Source organism: Bos grunniens, chromosome 1 (assembly GCF_055505025.1).
Source record: "Bos grunniens cultivar Pamir isolate PY7600 chromosome 1, Bosgru_T2T1.0, whole genome shotgun sequence".
NCBI lineage: Eukaryota > Metazoa > Chordata > Mammalia > Artiodactyla > Bovidae > Bos > Bos grunniens.
Genome location: NC_141165.1, coordinates 91,161,819 through 91,185,022, shown reverse-complemented (window position 1 = coordinate 91,185,022; position 23,204 = coordinate 91,161,819). Strand labels below are relative to the sequence as shown.

General features: G+C 41.5%; 1 protein-coding gene across 9 annotated transcripts in view; it reads right to left on the bottom strand.

Moving 5' to 3' along the window:
* Positions 1 to 539: 539 nt before the first annotated feature.
* GOLGB1 (golgin B1) overlaps positions 540 to 23,204 on the bottom strand; it is a 76,287-nt gene continuing 53,622 nt past the window's right edge. For 8 of the 9 annotated variants that reach the window (XM_086403875.1, XM_086403893.1, XM_086403906.1 and 5 more), the window contains 8 exons: positions 19,720 to 19,898; positions 9,659 to 9,824; positions 9,334 to 9,471; positions 6,709 to 6,864; positions 5,717 to 5,814; positions 5,137 to 5,271; positions 2,202 to 2,307; positions 540 to 1,942 (listed from right to left, as the gene is read on the bottom strand). In XM_086403875.1, the coding sequence (XP_086260001.1) occupies positions 1,808 to 1,942; positions 2,202 to 2,307; positions 5,137 to 5,271; positions 5,717 to 5,814; positions 6,709 to 6,864; positions 9,334 to 9,471; positions 9,659 to 9,824; positions 19,720 to 19,898 (1,113 nt within the window). In that variant the 3' untranslated portion in view covers positions 540 to 1,807. The remainder of the gene's footprint in view (positions 1,943 to 2,201; positions 2,308 to 5,136; positions 5,272 to 5,716; positions 5,815 to 6,708; positions 6,865 to 9,333; positions 9,472 to 9,658; positions 9,825 to 19,719; positions 19,899 to 23,204) is intronic. The other variant, XM_086403914.1, reaches the window with a different exon arrangement.

The following is a 23,204-nucleotide window of genomic DNA, read 5'->3' as shown; positions in this document are numbered from 1 at the left end:
AACCATCTCATCTTCTGTCGCCCCCTTCTCCTTTTGCCCTCAATCTTTCCCAGCATCGGGGTCTTTTCCAATGAGTCAGCTCTTCGCATCAGGTGGTCAAAGTATTGGAGCTTCTGGACTTGATATAAATAATACTGCCCATTCTGCTTTTCCCCTATGAGACTTACCTTCCCTACTCTACTCCTACCCAGAGGGATCCCTAGGGATCAAGTATTTTCAATATGCACCAGATAGTTCTTCCAGGCTCAGGCAAAAACCTACATGAATCTCATGCCCAAAGGCTCAGCTTTGTTTGGTTCAGTATTAGGATGGCATCTCCTCACTCCATTTTACCACCTGAGATATAGTTAAGCCTAGAAAGATGCATGCAGCCAGATGCTGGCCAGTGAGAAGGAAGCCTGGATATGCACAGCTCTCTACCTTTATATTAACTCCTGGCTACCCCATCCCTACTTCCTCTATGTCCCTTCCTCCCCTCAGCAAGCAAACACATATATGTAACCTCCTGTGTATACATACATTCACACACCACCACAGTATTTCATTCTGAAAATAATTTTATTATTTTACAGTTGTTCAGGAAAGTTCCTGGGTTGCTGTGACCGTGATTTGGTCATCACAGAACAAAGGATTAGAGCAGATCAGTGTGTCCACCAGTTCTCTCTCCTCTTTGGGTATTGAGAGCAGGCAGGGGACATGTGCAAAAGGAGAAAATAACCAATCGGTAAGGATTGGGGCTGGGGAATAGGCACAAACGGAATTCAAACCTGGCTGTCATTCTCAGGCTTGGATTTAAATATTTTGTCTTCTCTATAGTCTCCCTCTATTTTATTCAGCTCCCTGTTACCACAGAGGGTAGATGAAATGCAGAGAAGCTGGAGTTGAGTGTCACCAACTACAAAGCAGCTTTGGACTTCAGGAGGCTAGGGGTGGTTGTCACACCAGTCTGATCTCCCTGGCTAGGATTCAGTGCCTCACCTAGGGCTGGTTCCTAGTGTACTGTCTTAGGGGTTACCAGTGTAGAGCCCACATTGGAGGCTTATCCAGATAACACAGGAATGATAAGTATTGAATTCCACCATCCATAGCCAGCTCCTCTTGCCTTTCAGTGAAAGGAAAGGCACAGGCCACTTCATACCTCAGTACACATGTGATGATCAAGGGATAAGCAGTGGGATCCTCACCGTACAGTCCAGGACCATAAGTCTCACTCCAAGTATGTCTGAACAGACAGGGAAGGAGATGCTGTCCTCCTCTGTGATCCAACAGCTAACACCCCTGGGGAGTCCTTCCACTCTGACTCTATTTTGCCAGAGACCTAATTAGATACTCCTGTGAGGTAATATTCCCTGGAACATTCCCCCTGTCATGTTTATGGCAGGTCCACATCCTCTCTGAAGTGGGAGAAAATATAAGATACACGAGGGAAAGAAAGTATCAATCAGAATGATACTGGACTTCCGATTATTAGGTTTATTGGAACCATCCTCCTGGCTGAAAGACATTCCTCAGCATCTTTCACAGGACCATAAAATATCAGAGCCCTGCAAAACCTGAACAAACATTGGGCTCAATAACCATTGCAGAAGTGTCAGGCCCTGGGCAGTAGGAGAAAGCAGAATCACTGGCCCCTGCAGCTCTAACCTGTGCTCATATCCACCTCTGTTTTTACAGGCACTTTCTGTGGAGAATTGGAGAAGAGGACCTGTAAGTGGGAAGACTGTTCCACTGGAATTGATGGTTTTGATGTTAGAGGTGAGGGAATTCCAAGTTCTGGGGGGAGTGGTCCAGAAGGTGAGAACTAGGTTTAGAGATGGCCTGTGAGACATAGAACGAGTAGGACATGAACCATCAGAAAGTAGACAGCTGCCAGCAGGGGCACCCTCGTCCGGGAGTGACAGAGCGAACGCAGGACCCGCTTCCATCCAGCACCACTCCGGGTCTGAAAAGAAAATGTGGACGTCAGAGAGTTTCACCCTAGAGAGATCTGCCCTGTTTCCTTCTCCAACCACTGCAGAGAAGAGGCATCCTGAAAGGAAAGCTCCTTGGGGCCAGCAGTGTGGTACATCCCAATAGTTTCCTTCAGCCTTCCATACCCTTCCAGTATCAGGCCCATGTTCCTTCTCCTTGACCCCTTGCCCTCAACACAGCCAGCCCGTCTGATAGCACAGTGCCCTCTCTTCAGCCTTCTCCCTTCTTACCCTCCGACAACTGCTGCTCGTAAGATCTATTAACAGCGCCTGCTCCTGGGAGCCGCAGGAGCCAATGATAGGAGACCGGGGAGAGTCCCATTCACCATGCTCCAACCTGAATTGAGGGAAAAAAAAAAAGAGGCATTGGTTCATGGCATGAGAGGCTGATCAGGTGAAATCACCCTGAACATCTTGCCATGGGATGCAGTGTAAGGGACTTGCAGCTCCCATGGCTCCGTCCCCATGCAAGGAGTGAAAGCGTAGACAGGTTTCTTTCAGTAGCAGCAGCAGAGATGGTAATAATTACCAAGAACTGACTGCCTACTGTGTATCAGATGCTGGATCAGGTGCTTTACATACATTTAATCCTCAGGTTTAATGTTGGTGTTATTATCTTCAAAGTAAGACTTAAAGAGGGAAAAAGTACTTGTCCACAATGGTACATCCAGTAAGATGTAAAGCCAGAATTCAAAACCCAGCTGTGTCTCTAAACCCCATGCTCTTTTTTTCCTGCTACGCCACACCTGGCTCAGAGGAACTCTTTTAATATTTTTCCCTGTTTATTAAAATCTAATAGGCAAAAGAATTCAAGAAAGATTTTTGTGGGGTTTTTACAATTAAACTGAACTACAGCCTCTATTGCTTTCTGTTTCATTTTTTGCTTAACTTGCTTATTTATTTAATACTGGAACTTCTCCATTTAATGAAGAAGCTGTTTTTATCCACTCAATGGTTTCTCTTAAAAACAAGAATTGACCCTCAGAATGGGAGAAAATAATAGCAAATGAAACATCTGACAAAGGATTAATTTCCAAAATATATAAGCAGCTCATACAACTCAATATCAGAAAAACAAACAACCTAATCAAAAAGTGGGGAAAAGACATAAACAGACTCCAAAGAAGACATACAGATGGGAAATAAACACATGAAAAGATGCTCAACATCACTCATTATTAGAGAAATTCAAATCAAAACTACAATGAAATATCATCTCACACTGGTCAGAATGGCCCTCATCAAAAAGTCTACAACCAATAAATGCTGGAGAGGGTGTGGAGAAAAGGGAATGCTCCTGCACTGTTGGTGGGGAATGTAAATTGATACAGCCACTATGGAAGACTGTATGGAGATCCCTTAAAAAATTAGGTATAAAATCACCATAGGACCCAGCAATCCCACTCCTAGGCATATACCCCAAGGAAACCAAAATTAATAGAGAAACATGTATCCCATTGTACACTGCAGCACTATTTACAATAGCTAGAACATGGAAGCAACCTAGATGTCCATTGACAGATGAATGGATAAAGAAGTTGTGGTACATATACACAATGGAATATGACTCAGCCATAAAAAGGAACGCATTTGAGTTAGTTCTTATGAGGTAGATACCCAGAACCTATTATACAGAGTGAAGTGAGTCAGAAAGAGAAAGATAAATACCATATTCTAACATATATATATGGGGTCTAGAAAAATGGTACTGAAGAATTTATTTACAGGGCAACAGTGGAGAAACAGACATAGAGAATAGACTTATGGACATGGGGAGAGGGCAGGAGAGGGTGAGATGTGTGGAAAGAGGGACATGGAAACTCAGATTGCCATATATAAAATAGATAGCCAACTGGAATTTGCTGTATGGCTCAGGAAACTCAAATAGGGGCTCTCTATCAACCTAGAGGGGTGTGATGGGGAGGAAATGGGAGGGAGTTTCAAAGGGAGGGGATATATGTATACGTATGGCTGATTCATGTCGAGGTTTGACAGAAAACAGCAAAATTCTGTAAAGCAATTATCCTTCAAAAAAACACAAAAACAAACAAAAACCCATGAGAATTGTATCAAGGGGCTGCAAGTAACACAGCACACACTTGATCAAGCATTTGCCTAGAGGGATGCACTTAATTGTGTGGGGAGGCTGGAACTCTACTCCTGATGTTTCCTCCACATGAAGGGATGTTGATTAGCCTAAAACTCCTGCACTGTCTTTACAGGGCCCACACTTTTCTCAGGAGTGAAGGAACACTTTAATCTGATTTGTGAGCCTGGAAAGAGAAACTTAATGTGCCCAGCCTAGCTCCACCCTGCCTGTTCTCCTCATGAGAGCCCGATTGGCTGCAAAGGACCCCTTCTGTGTCTGTTCCTCCATAAGATAAGCTTTCTAGGGGCAGCCTTGATGCAGACAGCATGGTCTGGCACCATGCAGGTCAGTCTGTCACGGTCTGTAGGCCAGGCTGAGTAAGGCTGAGAGGTTTGTAAGCATTGGTGAGCTGCTTTTAAACGGTAAGCCCACTGAGCTCCATTGGCATTGTGGAGTGTGTCGGGTGCTAACAGGACAACAGCAGTGCCAGGTCTGGGGAGGCAGCGCTCGATTAGCTGCCTCGGTTTCCATTCTGCATCAGGGCCAAAGAGGGAATTGTGGATGGGCTGAGCTTGGATTACCATGGCTTGCCTTGATCCCACTCTTGCTATAGCACCCATCTCAGGATGAGAACTAGATCCTTTTTATTCCCAAGTCTGGCCATGAAATGCACACAAGTACAATCAAAAAGGGCTTCTCTGGTAGCTCAGCTGAAAGAATCCACCTGCAATGCAGGAGACCCTAGTTCGACCCTTGGGTTGGGAAGATCCCCTAAAGAAGGGATAGGCTACCCACTCCAGTATTCTTGGGCTTCCCTGGTGGTTCAGACAGTAAATAATCCACCTGCATATGTGGGAGAACTGGGTTTGATCCCTGGGTTGGGAAGATCCCCTGGAGGAAGGCATGGCAATCCACTCTAGTATTCTTGCCTGGAGAATCCCCATGGACAGAGAAGCCCGGTGGGCTACAGTCCACAGGGTCACAAAGAGTCAGACATGACTGAGCGACTAAGCACACACACACAGAGAATCAGAAAGGGTCAGAAATGAAGAAAGGCTGTGTCCTTCAGTCCTTTACCGCCTGATCTGCTCCTCGGCCATGGAGAGGGCAGCTTCAGCAGCCGCTCTTTGGTCTCGTTCTTCTTCCAACAGTTTTCTCAATTCGTTCATCTCCTGTTTAGTGTTGCAGAGCTGCTTCTGGGCCTCAGAAAAGCTTCAGGACAAAAGGAAAACAACAGCATCACTAGATGCAGGACAGAGTTGTTGATACAGGGATTCGAAGTCTTCCCAAGGTTATAAAGCATGGACATTTATAGAAGGCTGTACAAACACAATGAGTATTTTAAAAGAACGCCTGTCTAAGGATTAAATAAAGCTGCAGGAAATGCCGTAAGAGATTTTAAGGACTTCTGAATATCTCTCATCTGAATATCATAATCTTAGTAAAATATGTGTGAGTAGGAAGGGTCTGTTTCACACACTACTCACACACAATTTGTTATTATAATTGTTACTTTATAATCCTCACATTAATCCTGTGAGGCCAGTAAGAAAAGACGACACATTAAATCCATACAATGGACTCCCATTCTAACTAGATGACCACCCAAGTGCTGCCTACACAGCACACACTCCAGGGTTGAGAGCTGCTCCCCCACCTTAGCTGTGGCTCGCTCAGTTCTTCAGCATCTCCTTTCCTGTGACCACCATTCTTTTCCTGGGGAGCTCCTGGAGCAACATCTATATTTAGTGGCCCCTGGAAGAATAAGTTTAGTAATTCAGTGATGAAACCACTCAAGAAACTGTGCTTAGGCAAAATGAGAACTTGCTTAAGGCAGAATGAGAACTTGCTTAGGCACTGGAGAAAAAAGAAATCTTGGAGAGGAATACCTGTGTTATCACTCTCTTCAAGTTCAGATTTAGAAGTAAGAATCTTCTGCTCTAATAATCTCCTACATAAAACTCATCATTAGATTTTCCTCCAGATTCTCATTCTTGAATCTCTCCTCTCAAAAGTTTCAAGGCTTGTCACTGAATCCCACTTTCTTCTACTGGAGACTCATCTACTTTCCAGAAGCCACTCTGGTCCCTGCCTGATTCAGCCACTCCTCCCCTCCCCTCTCCTCTTCCTGCCATGTCCTATTCCCCTCCACTCATTCCCAGTCTTCATCGACTTCAACAACCTCTCCTCTCCACTGGTGTCAACAACGCTGCCAACTTTGTTTCTCAGGTCCAAATCTTCCTACCGCTTTCCTATTACCTGAAGCAAAAAGCCTTCCAAAAGCCTCAGTCATCACTGTTTACCACTCACTTTTTTATTTCTCTTCCACCACCTCACTCAATGGACATGAGTTCGAGTAAGCTCCAGGAGTTGGTGAGGAACAGGGAAGCCTGGTGTGCTGCAGTCCATGGGGTCACAAAGAGTCGGACACAACTGAGCGACTGAACTGAACTGAACCTCACTGATGATCTTTTTCCTTCTAATCCGTTCACTCTTCAGCTTTTCTTGGACCTTATTCCTTCACTCCTCTCCTCACTGTTTCTATCACACCTATTTAATCTTCAGCCTGCAGACATCAGCCTTTTCGATGCTTTGCTTTATGCTTTATCATCCGTGCTCAATTTCCCAACACTTTCCCCAGCCCCTCACCTTCTCACTCACAGCTTGCAGCTCTTGAACCTGCTTCTCCAGGACTGCACAGTGATTGAAAAGGTCACTGTAGTGCTGCTGGTTCTCACGGAGACTCTGACTGGTGTCACAGAGCTGAATAGAAAGGGTATTTTTCTCTTCCAGCAGTTGAGAGAACTGAAATAGGAGAGACGATAAGCACTAGCCCACAGGACTGTTTCACCAGGAGCAGGCAGTGTGCATGCTCAGTCATGTCTGACTCTTTACAACTCTGTAGTCCACCAGGCTCCCTGTCCGTGGGATTTTTCAGGCAAGAATACTGGAGCAGGTTGCCATTTCCTCCTCCAGGGGATCTTCCTGATCCAGGGATCGAATCTGCATTTCCTGCATCCTGCACTGGCAGGAAGACTCTTTACCACTGAACCACCTGGGAAGGCCCACGATCAGGTAGAGATATAAACAAAGTCTGAGCATCCATGGAAAGAATTAGGGTGGCGGCTTGGAAAGGAGACATTCTATGCTGAGAGCCCATCTGCTACTACCCATACTAGAGCCCAAGAAGCAGTGCTCCTAGTTAGCTGGGACCCAGTTAGTGGAAGCTTTAATATCCCCAAACTATGAACTCCATGAGGGATCACTGTGTATCCTCAATACCCAGCATATGGCTAGGCTCACAGAAGGTAGATAATAGTTATTTGTTTGCTGAATGATGAATAAGTGAATGATCAACCCTAGGGATGGAGATGTTCTCATTCTTGATCTAGGTGCTGCTTATACAGGTGTCCTCACTTCGTGAAAATATACCAGACTGTATTTGTGATTTGTGTGCCTTTTTGGTGTTTTACCCCACTAAAATATTTACATGAAAAATGTTTCACTGGCTATTCACTGCAGTTTCAAGTACCATCCTAGAAAGACAAATGCCCAGAGTAACTCACAGTCTAATCTTCAGGAAAGCAAATATAACAAGGTTGAGATGGGATCTACTTTGTAGAAAGAGGAGGTGTTAAGAGCTATGAAGGGCAGAACTTTTTGGAAACAACTGAGTAGGCTGAAAGAGGAACTGGGTAGGATCTGCTATGGAGTCTCCCCACCATAGCACCCCCTGAAAACTCCCAGAAAACACCCCCAACAAAGGGTCTGTAATTTTACCAATTCACTGTAACCAACTAACCTACTTTAAAAAACGCAAATTTTAAATGCAAATTTTTTTTAACTCTGCCAAAGTTAACAGTGTTATCAGTCTCTGATACTTCAATGTTAGTTGAATTTAACAACATTTAATGAGTGCCTTCTACACAAACCAGGGGCTTCCCTGGTGACTCAGACGGTAAAGCATCTGCCTACAATGTGGGAGACCCGGGTTTGATCCCTGGGTCAGGAAGATCCCCTGGAGAAGGAAATGGCAACCCCCTCCAGTATTCTTGCCTAGAAAATTCCATGGACAGAGGAGTGTGGTAGGCTACAGTCCATGGGGTTGCAAAGAGTCAGACACGACTGAGCTACTTCACTTTCTTTCTTCTTTCTTTCTACACAAACCAGGCACTGTGTTTTCCATGTACATTACCATCTTCATCCCAGACTGACCTGCTGCTAACATTTGGGGCAAAGTACTTAATATCTCTGGGCCTTAATTTCCTCATCTGTGTACAGCCTATTGATCTTTACCATTTTTGGATCACAGATCCCTTGGTGAATGCCTGAGTTTTTGTGATGAGAAACTTACACACACAAACACATCATTTTGTATATAATTTTTGGACATTTATATTGATAGCCCTCCTGAAAGCTAATTTTTGGATCCCAGAGTCTAAATGATCACTCAAATTCCTCCTGGCACTAACATAAACTACCTAGCTGGGTTCCTCTGAAGAAGGCAGAACTGGGTGAGGTGCTGCCAGAGAATAATCTGACTAGTCAGACACAACAGGAGTATAAAGATTCATAACATGGTGAGGGGAGGGAAGCAGGTGATGAAGGAAGAGAAGCCAAAGAATGGATGAGGGGACAAGACAGATATGAGAAGGCACTGAGAATAATTTTCTTTTTTCCTGCCTTGCCCTTTGCTCTAGGGACCAGATGGCAAAGCAGCTCTTCCCATAGAAAGAGGTCCATCTACTCCAGCATGCTTCCTAGAGTGTCTAGAGTGGCCAGCCTGGGGTTCAGGAAAAACCAAATTGGCTTCTTTAATTCCACAACATTAGATACACAGTGAGGAAGCTTACAAATGGAGTAGAATGAAAAGCAGACCCCTCACCTCTATCGCTCTGTCTAATCACATATGCAAGCCTCCTTCCTGAGACTCTTCCCTGCCACACACTAGTGAGAAATACCGGGGAGCTTGCTGGAGGATTTGTGAGAAGTTATGGGAAGATGATGTTGGGTAGGATGTCTTCCTAAAGGAGTTTGCTTTTATCATTCTTATTGAATGGACTTCTCCAAATCACTCCCAAGGGCTCTGCAAAGGCGAGGAAAAAGAAATGGCCCTGTGTCTGGTGCTTTAGGGTGAGGGATCCAGCTCTGAGAAAGGTAAAACTTTTGTTTTCTAATAGAGCTAGAGCCTAAGCTTAAACAGCTTCTACTTACCTTTTTGCTTCTAGTCATGGAAACAAGAAATTGAACTTCAGGCTAGCAGAGAACACATACCTTGCTGTTCAGTTGCTGAATTCTTAACTCCTTTTGGTGAATTTCTTTTAAGCTGTCATTGAGCTGAGTCCTAAGATGCTCTGTCTCATAAACTAGGTTTTGTGATCCATTGAAGGAAACTGATGTCTCTGGGGATGCCTGCCAGGATATAAACACTGATAAAACTCTCTCCTAACATTGTGCATACTTAAATCCTTCCCTCCAGAAACCCTGCCCACCTCACAGGAAGTCATCAGATGGCTTGCCTAATAGTGGCAGATGAGCACTTGGCTTGCAGGAAACTAAACGTTTCCTCCAACCAGCAATCAGCATTGGAATTACTCACCTGTCTTTGGTACTGCACTTTGTGGGTCTCAGTCTGTGAGGAAGAAGATCTCAATTCCCTCACAAGGTTCTGCAGATGGCTGAGCTGCTGATCTTTATCTGCGATAGCCATAAAGTACTGCTCCTTCATTCTCCTCTCTTGCATTTCCCAGGAATTCTTCTCTATCCTAGAGAAAATATGAAATAGGCATAGGCAAAAATATACTTGTGAGACAAAGACGAATAACTATGTATTCGAAACATGTAATGGGATGTAGAGATATAGTTGAAAATACATAACCAGAGCGAAATTTATGTTATAAATAGAATTGTGCAGCAAGATGATGAAGAGGAACTTAAAAGAGAACTGTAACTGGCAGGACTGGGGAAGATTTCACAGAAAACAGGTATTTGATCTGAACCCTGAACAATGAGTCAGGTTTCCATAATGGGAAAAGCATTCCAGGTGGAGAATAGAACAAAAGTACAAGAATGAATGAATATACACAGTGATTTTTGGAATTGTTGTAGCACATAGTGTGGTGAGTGGATAGAGCAGGGAATGAAGGTGAAGAGGAAAGAAGTCAGATCCTGTGGGGCACTGAACACCATACTGAATAAAACTTACTCTGTAAGCAATGGCTGCTGATGCTAAGTCACTTCAGTTGTGTCTGAATGGCAAACCACTGTAATTCTTTAGAACAACATCAGGGTTATGAGGGTGCCACTGTAGAGTCTGAAGGAGCTGAGTTCAAATGCTGGCTCTGTTCTACACTAGGCATGAGACCCTGAGTAAAAGTTACTTAATCTCTCTAAGCCTCATTGATGAAATGGGAATAAATGATCTACTCCTTAGAATTATTGTGATGATTTAATGAGATACCATATGTCACGTACCAAACACAGGTGAGTAATTCCAACGCTGATTGCTGCTCAGAGGTAACCACTACCCAGGAAGCATCAGCTTCCTGAAGCTACATGTCCATCTGCCTCTATTAGGCAAACCATCTGATGACTTCCTGTGAGGGGGGCAGGGTTTCTGGAGGGAAGGATTTAAATATAAACTGCTGCTATTTATTTATGCCCTGCATTTGACCAAGAGGGAAGCTTCTATTTGATTCCAGCTAATTTTCTGAAGAACTAGCAAAACTGCCTCTGTGCCAAATTCTTTAGTTCTACTTCTCGCTACACTATGCCTGAAAAAAAAAGGGGCTGTAATCAAATTTCTGCAGCATCTCTTTACTTTGACTAGTCTCTATTTTTCCCAATAATACAAGGCTGTGTTTGAACTACATCAGACTTTTCTGTCTTTTTCTCTAGAAGCAAGGTAAAATGGTCCTTTCTTTTCTAAAGGACATAAACCTATTATGAAAGAATCCTGCTGTGTCAAAAGGTGACCTGCATTACAGTCAGATTTTTTTTTCAAAAAGGCAGAACAATAAAACTTAGAAACTAAAATAAATTTTTATTACAAGGCCACTATATGGAAAAGGCACAGAAAATCCTCTAATACACTTTCTCCAATATTTGTCTGTGAAAAATGAGAGAGAATAAGAAAGGAGGAGTTTAAGAGTGAGAATGCACAAAAAAGATCACAGATCTTTTACAAAGCTTCAAATAGCCTTTTTTTTTTTGAAAGATGGACAAGTAGTTACAATCTGGAGAGACCCTCAATGGAGAATAGGAGCTAAGGAACAAGCCTGATTACTTAAGAGAACAGCCATAAAAGGGCTATACCTCATTACCCCTTAAGTAAGAGAGCACAGGAACCAGAGCAGAATAAGCAAACCAGTAGTTGAAGTAGAAGAGAAAGGTTATTGCATAAATCCATACTCTTCTGATGAGCCAACCCCAGTGCCATAGAAACCTGAATGAGATGTTCCAGCTTTTTCATATTTGGAAAGCTCATTTCTTGAAAGTATTTCAAGAGCAAGACAGGGATCCTATTTTAAAAAGATATTCAGCAAAGAAACTGGTCCTAAAGCCAGTGAATCAAATCTGTGTCTTCATGTCTTCTTCCTTCTAAAGGTGAAGTAAAATGTCTTCCTTTCCTTCTTATAATTTACTCACAGCCACTTGATATATAATTTTTCTTTCCTTCAAAACTGCTTAAATGTGGAAGGTAAAGAGAGAAAGGCTAAAAGAATGGTGAAAAAGGAGAAAATTAAGGAAAACAAAAAATCAATAGACAAGAAATCATTTTTTTCTCCCTCTTTTTCTCTTCCCTAAGGGTCAACTTTATCAGGAAAGTCTTCTTTCAGAATCTCTGTCATGAAGTTTCGAGAGGAACAAGCGGCTTCAAAAAACAAGCCTTTAAAACTGTGCACCTCTTCTTTCGTTTATAATAGCAACTTGACACAATATTCTTTTAGTTCAGCTCAGTTCAGTCGCTCAGTCGTGTAACTCTTTGCACCCCATGAGCAGCAGCACGCCAGGCCTCCCTATCCAACACCAACTCCAGGAGCCCACCCAAACTCATGTCCATTGAGCTGGTGATGCCATCCAACCACCTCATCCTCTGTCATCCCCTTCTCCTCCTGCCCTCAATCTTTTCCAGCATCAGGGTTTTTTCAAATGAGTCAGCTCTTCCCATCAGGTGGCCAAAGTACTGGAGTTTCAGCTTCAACATCAGACGTTCCAATGAACACCCAGGACTGATCTTCTTTAGGATGGACTGGTTGGATCTCCTTGCAGTCCAAGGGACTCTCAAGAGTCTTCTCCAACACCACAGTTCAAAAGCATCAATTCTTCAGCACTCAGCTTTCATTATAGTCCAACTCTCACATCCATACATGACTACTGGAAAAAATAATAGCCTTGACTAGACGGACCTTTGTCAGCAAAGTAATGTCTCTGCTTTTTAATATGCTGTCTAGGTTGGTCATAATTTTCCTTCCAAGGAGTAAGCATCTAATTTCATGGCTGCAATCATCATCTGTAGTGATTTTGGAGCCCCCAAAAATAAAAGTCACTGTTTCCACTGTTTCCCCATCTATTTCCCATGAAGTGATGGGACCAGATGCCATGATCTTAGTTTTCCGAATGTTGAGCTTTAAGCCAACTTTTTCACTCTCCTCTTTCACTTTCATCAAGAGGCTCTTTAGCTCCTCTTCACTTTCTGCCATAACGGTGGTATCATCTGCATATCTGAGGTTATTGATATTTCTCCTGGCAATCTTGATTCCAGCTTATGCTTCTTCCAGCCCAGCATTTCTCATGATGTACTCTGCATATAAGTTAAATAAGCAGGGTGACAATATACAGCCTTGATGTACTCCTTTTCCTATTTGGAACCAGTCTGTTCCATGTCCAGTTCTAACTGTTGCTTCCTGACCTGCATGCATATAGGTTTCTCAAGAGGCAGGTCAGGTGGTCTGGTATTCCCACCTCTTTCAGAATTTTCCACAGTTTATTGTGATCCACAGTCAAAGGCTTTGGCATAGTCAATAAAGCAGAAATAGATGTTTTCTGGAACTGTCTTGCTTTTTCGATGATCCAGCAGATGTTGGCAATTTGATCTCTGGTTCCTCTGCCTTTTCTAAAACCAGCTTGAACATCTGGAAGTTCATGGTTCACGTCTTGCTGAAGCCTGGCTTGGAGAATTTTGAGCATTACTTTACTAGCGTGTGAGATGAGTGCAACTGTGGAGTAGTTTGAGCATTCTTTGGCATTGCTTTTCTTTGGGATTGGAATGAAAACTGACCTTTTCCAGTCCTGTGGCCATTGCTGAGTTTTCCAAATTTGCTGGCATACTGAGTGCAGCACTTTCACAGCATCATCTTTCAGGATTTGAAAGAGCTCAACTGGAATTCCATTACCTCCACTAGTTTTGTTTGTAGTAATGCTTCCTAAGGCTCACTTAACTTCACATTCCAGGATGTCTGGCTCTAGTTGAGTGATTACACCATTATGATTAACTGGGTTGTGAAGATCTTTTTTGTACAGTTCTGTGTTTTCTTGCCACCTCTTCTTATATCTTCTGCTTTTGTCAGGTCCATACCACTTCTCTCCTTTATTGAGCCCATCTTTGCATGAAATGTTCCCTTGGTATCTCTAATTTTCTTGAAGAGATCTCTAGTCCTTCCCAACTATTGTTTTCCTCTATTTCTTTGCACTGATTGCTGAGAAAGGCTTTCGTATCTCTCCTTGCTATTCTTTGGAACTCTGCATTCCAATGGGTTTATCTTTCCTTTTCTCCTTTGCTTTCCGCTTTTCTTCTTTTCACAACTATTTGTTAGGCCTCCTCAGACAGCCATTTTACTTTTTTGCATTTCTTTTTCCTGGGGATGGTCTTGATCCCTATCTCCTGTACAATGTCACGAACCTCTGTCCAGAGTTCATCAGGCACTCTATCAGATCTAGTCCCTTAAATCTATTTCTCACTTCCACTGTATAATCATAAGGGATTTGATTTAGGTCATACCTGAATGGTTTAGTGGTTTTCCCCACTTTCTTCAATTTAAGCCTGAATTTGGCAATGAGTTCATGATCTGAGCCACAGTCACCTCCCGGTCTTGTTTTTGCTGACTGTACAGAGCTCTCCATCTTTGGCTACAAAGAATTAATCAATCTGATTTCGGTGTTGGCCATCTGGTAATGTCGATGTGTAGAGTCTTCTTCTCTTGTGTTGTTGGAAGAGCGTGTTTGCTATGACCAGTGTGTTCTCTTGGCAAAACTCTATTAGCCTTTGCCCTGCTTCATTCTGTACTCCAAGGCCAAATTTGCCTGTTACTCCAGGTGTTTCTTGACTTCCTATTTTTGCATTCCAGTCCCCTATAATGAAAAGGGCATCTTTTTTGGGTGTTACTGCTAAAAGGTCTTGTAGGTCTTCGTAGAACCGTTCAGCTTCTTCAGTGTTACTGGTTGGGGCATAGACTTGGATTACTGTGATATTGAATGGTTTGCCTTGGAAACGAACAGAGAACATTCTGTCGTTTTTGAGATTGCATCCAAGTACTGCATTTTGGACTCTTTTGTCGACTATGATGGCTACTCCATTTCTTCTAAGGGATTCCTGCCCACAGTAATAGATAAAATGGTCATCTGAGTTAAATTCACCCATTCCAGTCCATTTTAGTTCACTGATTCCTTTTCAGTTCAGTTCAGTTCAGTTGCTCAGTTGTGTCCAACTCTTTGTGACCCCATGAATTGCAGCACGCCAGGCCTCCCTGTCCATCACCAACTCCCGGAGTTCATTCAAACTCATGTTCATCGAGTTGGTGATGCCATCCAGCCATCTCATCCTCTGTCATCCCCTTCTCCTCCTGCCCCCAATCCCTCCCAGCATCAGAGTCTTTTCCAAGGAGTCAACTCGTCACATGAGGTGGCCAAAGTACTGGAGTTTCAGCTTTAACATCACTCCTTCCAATGAATACCCAGGACTGATCTCCTTCAGGATGGACTGGTTGGACCTCCTTGCAGTCCAAGGGACTCGCAAGAGTCTTCTCCAACACCACAGTTCAAAAGCATCAATTCTTTGGTGCTCAGCTTTCTTCACAGTCCAACTCTCACATCCATACATGACCACAGGAAAACCATAGCCTTGACTAGATGGACCTTTGTTGGCAAAGTAATATCTCTGCTTTTTAATATGCTATCTAGGTTGGTCATAATTTTCCTTCTAAGGAGTAAGCGTCTTTTAATTTCATGGCTGCAATCACCATCTGCAGGGATTTTGGAGCCCCAAAAAATAAAGTCTGACACTGTTTCCCCATCTATTTCCCATGAAGTGATGGGACCAGATGCCATGATCTTAGTTTTCTGAATGTTGAGCTTTAAGCCAACTTTTTCACTCTCCACTTTCACTTTCATTAAGAAGCTCTTTAGTTCCTCTTCACTTTCTGCCATAAGGGTGGTGTCATCTGCATATCTGAGGTTATTGATATTTCTCCCAGCAATCTTGATTCCAGCTTGTGCTTAATTTGGATACTATATGGGTGACATCAAGGTGATGCTCCCTTGTGCTCCCAATCACCTTCAGAGGGCCCTAAATTCAGTGCTCGGCCTTAATGTGCATCTGAAGGAAGATGGTTTCTTGATGATGAACTGAGATTATAGGGAATAAGCTGGGGCAGCTATTCCCTGCCGGAAAAAAGGCATGAGGTTGAAATGGATTAATTCACCTTCCTTCTGGAGGTTCAATTACAGAATGAAGAAACAGGAGAAATTCAGTTTTTTCACTTATGAGAAAGTCTGTAAATATGTTGAATTGAAAATTTTTTGGATGTAATGTCACTCCATAAAACTTAAATGACCCAATTCGAAAAAGTGTTTTGTTCCATAAACTTTGCTTAAGGTTTATTTTGACATATCATGTTAGTAAAGCATCTAGGATCTGTGAAGGAACAAATCTCTCATATTTACACATTAAGAGCTCTCTTAGGAGGACATCCCTCATGGTGCAGTGGTTAAGAATCCACCTTGCGATGCACGGGAAACAGGTTTGATCCCTGGCTGGGGAACTAAGATCCCATATGCTAAAAGGCAAAGAACCTGATGCAGCCTAATTAGTAATTAATTTAAAAAATGCTAAAGAGCTCTCCTAGGGATGTTACAATAATTATTTTTATTATACTGATATACTGATACTTTTATTATACTGTCATCAGGGTAGCCCCTGTGTAAGCTGGATCAGACTCTACACTCCACCTCATATTCTCTGTATTCTCTTGCCTGTGCTGGCCCTGTAGCAGCAGGTAAGGCAAAGCAGGTGGTGCTTGGTCAGCAGCACTTTCCAACATACAGATTCTCCTTTCAGTACCAAATCTTGAAAGGTTTGGTTTTACTAAGGTGCATTGCACCGTCTTACCGAACAGTAACAAAGTCCCAACAAGGAGGCTGCAAGAACAGGACCTGTCTATATACTGTTAAGCACTTACTCTTTACCTTTACTTTTTGGATCAAATCTGAGACACTGAATTAAATGAACCATCAAAAATATCAGTTCCTATCATATCTTTTTTTCCTCTAATAGAACATATAGCATTGTTATTCATCTTTAAAAGAAAAGGGCAAGACAAGATGGAGTAGATGCATTTTTCCTTATTCCTCCCACTGTGTACATGTATGCTCAGTCGTGTCTGACTCTTTCTGACCCCATGGACTGTAGCACACCAGGTTCCTCTTTCCCTGGGATTTTCCAGGCAAGAATACTAGAGTGGGTAGCCATTTCCTGCTCCAGGGTACTTCCTGACCTGGAAATTAAACCCGAGTCTCTTGCATCTCCTACATTAGCAGGTGGATTGTTTACCACCACTCCACCTGGGAAAGCCCACATTTCTCCCACTCCTCCAGCAGTAAATTGGTAGTGTCTCCCTTTCCCTCTCAGCATGGTGTTAGTGGAAGCCTACTAAAGATTTAAAGAAGATTGATCATTAAAACTTACAAGACTCCAAAATGTTCAGGAACAACTTAAAATCACTCATCATACTAAAAAAACAGGGAAATCACAATTTGATTGAGAAAACAAAATTAACAGATTACAAGACCCAAGATGACACAGATGTTGGAAACATATATACAGAATTAAAGAAGGATTTTAAAGTGGCCATCATATAAATGCTTCAAAAAGTAATAACTAACACACTGGAAATAAATGAAAACAGAGAAAGCCTCAACAAAGAAACAGAAGATATAAAGAAGACCTAAACGGAAATTTTAGAATGAAAAAATATCAAAATATCCAAAATAAAAAGCTAACTCAATGGACTCAAAAAGCGATGAAGGAAAAAAATATCAGTGAACCTGAAGATAGAACAATAACAATAATATTAACAATAACAATTACAATAATATTGCAATAATAATAATTGCAATAACAATTATTGCATCTGAAAGATAAGCAACAAACTGGTTTCATCAAAATTAAAAAGACCGTCTCAATGGAAAGAAGAAAAAAATGAACTGCAGACTGGAAGAAAATATTTGCAAGTCACATATCTGACAAAACACTTGTATCTGGAGTAAAAAACAAACAAAAAGGCTCTCAAAACTCAACAGTAAAAATTAATGACACAACTAGAAAACAGAAAAAACACAAATATTTCATCAAAAAGGATATATAGATGTCAGATAAGCACATAAAAAATGTTCAACATTAGTAGCCCTTATGCAAATTCAAACCACAATGGAACAGCATTACATACCTATTAAAAACTAAAATACAGCTACAATATCAAATCCTGATGAAGATGCAGCATTTGATATTGAAACTGGATCACTCATATATTGTTGTAAAATAATACAGTCATTCTGGAATATAGTTTTGTAGCTTCTTTAAAAATGAAACATATTTATTATATGACCTAGAATTTGCACTCCTGGGCAGTTATCTCAGAGAAATTAAAACTTACTGTCCACATGAAAGTCTATACACAAGTGTTTACAGCAGCTTTATTTACAGTAGCTAAAAATTAGAAACAACACATGACCTTCAATGGATGAATGGTTGAAGCAGTACATTCATACCATGAAATACTGTTCATCAATAAAAAGAATGAAGTATCGATACATGCAAAGATGTTACAGATGTCAAGGGCATTATACATAAGTAAAGCTAATTTCAAAAGGTTACATACTAAAAAATTCTCAGAATGAGACAAAATTATAAAGATGGAGAAACAGATGAGTGGTTGCCAGAAGTTACGGACATGGAGATGGAGGGAGAGGAAGAGTGACCATAAACTAGTAGCACAAGGGACGTATCCGTGATGACAGGCCAGTTGTGCATCTTGTTGCAGTGGCGGCTACATGACTCCACACATATCATAAAGCTGCACAGAACTATACACATACTTGAGTGAAAGTCTAATTGGTCAAATCTGCATAAGGTCTTTGAATCGTACCAATGACTATTTCCTGGTTTTGAAATCGAACTATAGTGATATAAGATATTACCACTGGAGGAAACTGGATGAAGAGTACATGAAAGCTCTTTGTACTATTTTTTTTGTAACTCTCTACAAATCTATAATTATTTCATAATAATAAAAGAAAAAACTAAAAGGATCACAGCAAACTGTGGAAAATTCTTAAAAAGATGGGAATAGTAGACCACCTTACCTTTCTCTTAAAAAACCTGTATGCAGGTCAAGAAGCAACAGAACTGGACATGGAACAAGAGACTAGTTCAAAATTGGGAAAGGAGTATCACAAGGCTATATACTGTCACCCTGTTTATTTAACTTATATGCAGAGTACATCATTTAAAATGCTAGGCTGTAGGATGAATCACAAGCTGGAATCAAGATTGCTGGGGAAAATATCAGCAATCTCAGATATGCTGATGATACCACTCTACTGGCAGAAAGTGAAGAGGAACTAAGGAGTCTCTAGATAAGGATGAAAGAGGAGAGCAAAAAAGCTGGCTTAAAGCTCAACATTCAAAAAGCTAAGATCATGGCATCGGTCCCATCACTTCATGGCAAACAGAAGGGGGAGAAGTGGAAACAGTGACAGATTTTCTTTTCTTGGGCTCCAAAATCACTGTAGATGGTGACTGTAGCAATGAAATTAAAAGACACTTGCTCCTTAGAAGGAAAGCTATGACAGGTAACCTAGAAAGTGTATTCAAAAGCAGAGATATCACTTTGTCAACAAAGGGCTATATCGTCAAAGCTATGGCTTTTCCAGTAGTCCTGTGAGAGCTGGACCATAAAGAAAGCTGAGTGCCAAAGAATGATGCTTTTAAATCGTGGTGCTGGAGAAGACTCCTGAGAGTCCCTTGGATGGCAAGGAGATCAAACCAGTCAATCCTAAAGGAAATCAGTCCTGAGTATTCATTGGAAGGCCTGATGCTGAAGCTGAAGCTCCAGTAATTTGGCCACCTGATGTGAAGAGCCAACTCACTGGAAAAGATCCTAAGGCTGGGAAAGACTAAGGGCAGGAGAAGAGGGCAGCGAAAGATGAGATAGTTAGATGGCATTACCAACTCAATGGACATGAGTTTGAGCAAAGTCTGGGAGATAGTGGACAGAGAAGCCTGGCATGCTACAGTCCACGGGGTCACAAAGAGTCAGATATGACTTCCCAACTGAACAACAATGAACAACAACAGAAAGGGTTAAAAAGCAGAGATTACTATACCTGAGCTGATGCAGCTCATGCTGCCAGGAGAGGTTTTCCTGTTTTAGCTCTTCTTGCAAAATCTGAAATGTTTTTGTCTTATCTTGATATTCCTGAAGTTGAGCCTTCAGTGGACGTAACTCAGTGATTTCTTGGTTAATCTGTAAATATTGCTGCTGCAGATTCTTCAACTCCTTCAGCTTTAACCAAAAGGAAAGTGAAAGGGTGATTTATCACATTTCATGAACATAGCTAGCTCCCTGTTAAGTCAGTCAACATCACAATAGACTACTAATACCTAACAATCCACTGACATAATTGCAGCATGAATCCCTAATGTAGTGAAATGCACGCAGCCAGGCTGGTGGGAATCTCCCCATGGAGTGGCCATGAAGGCAGCAAAGCCCAACAACTACTGCAACTTCCCAGTCCCCTGGCCCTGAGGTCCTAAGCTGATTCTAGATTTAAAACTCTGGAGATGGGATAGACAATGGACTTACAGCTGCTTGGGGGTGGTAACTCCCTAAGATAAAAAGTATAAAGATAGACTGGCTTTCTATTTAACCATGTGCCCTGGCTAGGCTTCTAAACACTGGTTCATGAATATCAACCTTAATTCTACCATAGATGATGTTGATTATAAAGAAGGCAGTGATGCCCAGGCCCAGTGCTTAAGAACAGTTAGAATTTGGAGTCAGCTATCCTGCCCACATAGTGGGCATGTTTCACATACTCTTTAAGCCTTAATTTCCTTCACCTATAAAATGAAGATAATTACAGTACCTCTTATAAAGATTATGAGAATTTGACAAGAAAATTAACATATAAAAGTCAGTGGCGGTGTTGATGATGATGAACTTGCCTTTAATTAACAAACCTGCCTATCTATTACATTGCAGATATATCTTCTAACTCTTTACCCCCAATGTTCATTAAAAGCTTGGCAGTAAGAAATAATGTGAGGATGTCAGGGCAAAGAGGGGGGCCCTAAACACATATCTCTTTCACCCATCTGGAAATATCACTAAAGCTACAATAAAGATATTTTATAAGCATAAAACACATGAACAAGAACAACAAGAGAGGAGTCAGTAGCAACGAAAATAATTTTGGAAGCTAAAAAGTAGATGTATAAATGGTAACTGACTTAACAGATCTGGGAATGGCAAGTCTTAAGATGGCAGTAGGGAAAGTCAAGAACCAACAGAACTTACTTGGCAGACTCTTCAAAAGGCTTAGGAATTAAGAGCACTAGGTACTTTTTGGAAAAGATGGTGATGGGAGTAGTGAGGAGGTGATAGCTGAAATAAGCAGGATCAGATGAAAGATGCTTAAGAACAACAACATCCCTAAAAACACTCCCAATTTCACACTTTTTGTTACTCTGACAGACAACTAGAATTTTATCCTTTAGAGAAGGTTGAAGGAGTGTCTCTGGACTATGGAACAGTTGAAGGTAAAGGTACTGCTCCAGCACCAGAGTGATCAAGTGAATGTATGCTTTCTGAATATTAGAAGACTTTCCCATACTCAGCTTGAAGAGTTCTGACACAGAGGCCTTAACCATCCATGCAGGAAATGGAGAGGTCTTCTTTGGAAAACCTGACTAACCCAAGAGGAACTAAAGATATCAACATGGGGACTGCCCTCAAAAAGCTCAGCAAGATAACCATGAGCTGAAACTCACAGTTGGGAAGTCCCACCCACAAGCATTTTTTAGACTCCACCTTTGAACATGAAGAATAAACCACTGATTAACCCTTCCCTGAAGAACAGCTAACATTAGGCAGGGATAAAAAGAAACTGAAAGAAAAGTAATTCAGAAGACATTAACAGAGGAAAGCATGTCATGTACTCAAAGATTTAAGAGAATATTGGAAATCAGAAGCATTACAGCAGAAATTTTAAAACTATAAAGAAAAACTCAAGAGAAAATTTCAAAGAACAAAATTGCCCCTAATCTACTTGGAGAGATAAATTAAGAACATCTATCCATGAGACCAAAAAAAAAAAAAAAATCCTTAGAAATCAGAAACATGATAACAAATATGAAAACTTCAATACAGGATTCATAAGACAGAGGTGAGAAAAACCTTCCCAAAATAAAACAAAAAGAATAGAAAAGGTAAGAAAATTATAGAACCAAGCCAGAAGGCCCTACATCTAAATAACAGGATTTTCACAGGGGAAAAAAAGGCCAAGGGAAAGTAGTAAAACAGAATTCAAAGGAATTTCTCAAAATTGATGAACATGAATTCTTAGATTCAAAGGACTAGACAGAGTGATGAATAAAAATAGACTCACGCCAAAACACATTATTGTGAAACATCAGAACATACTGGACTGAAAGATTCTATATACAGTTGACCACTGAACAACACAAGAGTGAGTTGAAAATCCATGTGTACTTTATTGTCAGCCCCTCGTATATGTGGTTCTTCTATATCTGCTGTTCCACATCCACAGAGTCAATCAACTGCTAATCCTAGAGTACTGTAGTATTTATTACTGTAGAAAACCCATGTATAAGTGAATCCATGCATTTTAAAGCCATATTGTTCAAGGTCCAACTGTATTTCCAGAGAGAGAGAGAGGGACATGAGGGAGGGAGAGAAAGATAAGAGAGAGAACTAGATAAACAGAGAGAGAACTAGATCACATAAAAAGGATGAAGGATCAGAATCTTTGGACTCCTGAACCACAATGTAAGCTAAAAGGGAATAGAACAATGTCTTCACAGTTTTGAAGAGAAATCGTTTTCAGCCTAGAATTCTGTGCTCCACCAAACCACCGGAAATGATTAGACATTTACCTCCCCTGTATCTTTTCTTGGAGAGTTACTGATTTATTCCAACAAAATGATGGCACAAAACCAAGATGAGGAAAACAGAGAATATAAGAAACAGGAGATCTAACACAGGAAAGAACAGGAGGGAGATATTCTAGAAAGAAAATTATGTCCTAGGAATAATATAGGGCAACTGATTCATATAAGAGCAAAAAAGAGAGTTCAAGAGAATTTTCTTCCTGAAGACAAAACATATAGGAAAATAAACATCTTGAAAAATGTGGATAAATGACAGTACATCTAGGGTTAAATTACATTGATAAGTACAAAGAAAACTCAGTAACAACAAAAACACAGTTACTCATTCCAGGAAAAACAAAGGAGACAAGGAAAATAAAAGTAATACATAGGTCCGGAGGTGCTTGCGCCCAACTGTGTCAGACTCTCTGCAACTCCATTTTGCAACCTGAACACTGGAGTGGGTTTTTTCTTCTCCAGAGGATCTTCCCAACCCAGGGATCAAAACCATGTCTCCTGCATTGCAGGCAGATTCTTTACCCACTGAGCCACTGGGGAAGTCCCTCAGATTCCTGCTTCTCTTGAATTGGCAGGTGGATTCTCTACCACTGACCCAGATGGGAAGCCCCTCATATCTTTAAACGCTACCTCAAATCACTTTCAGACTGAAGTGCACATACAAACGAAAAGGCACCTCTAG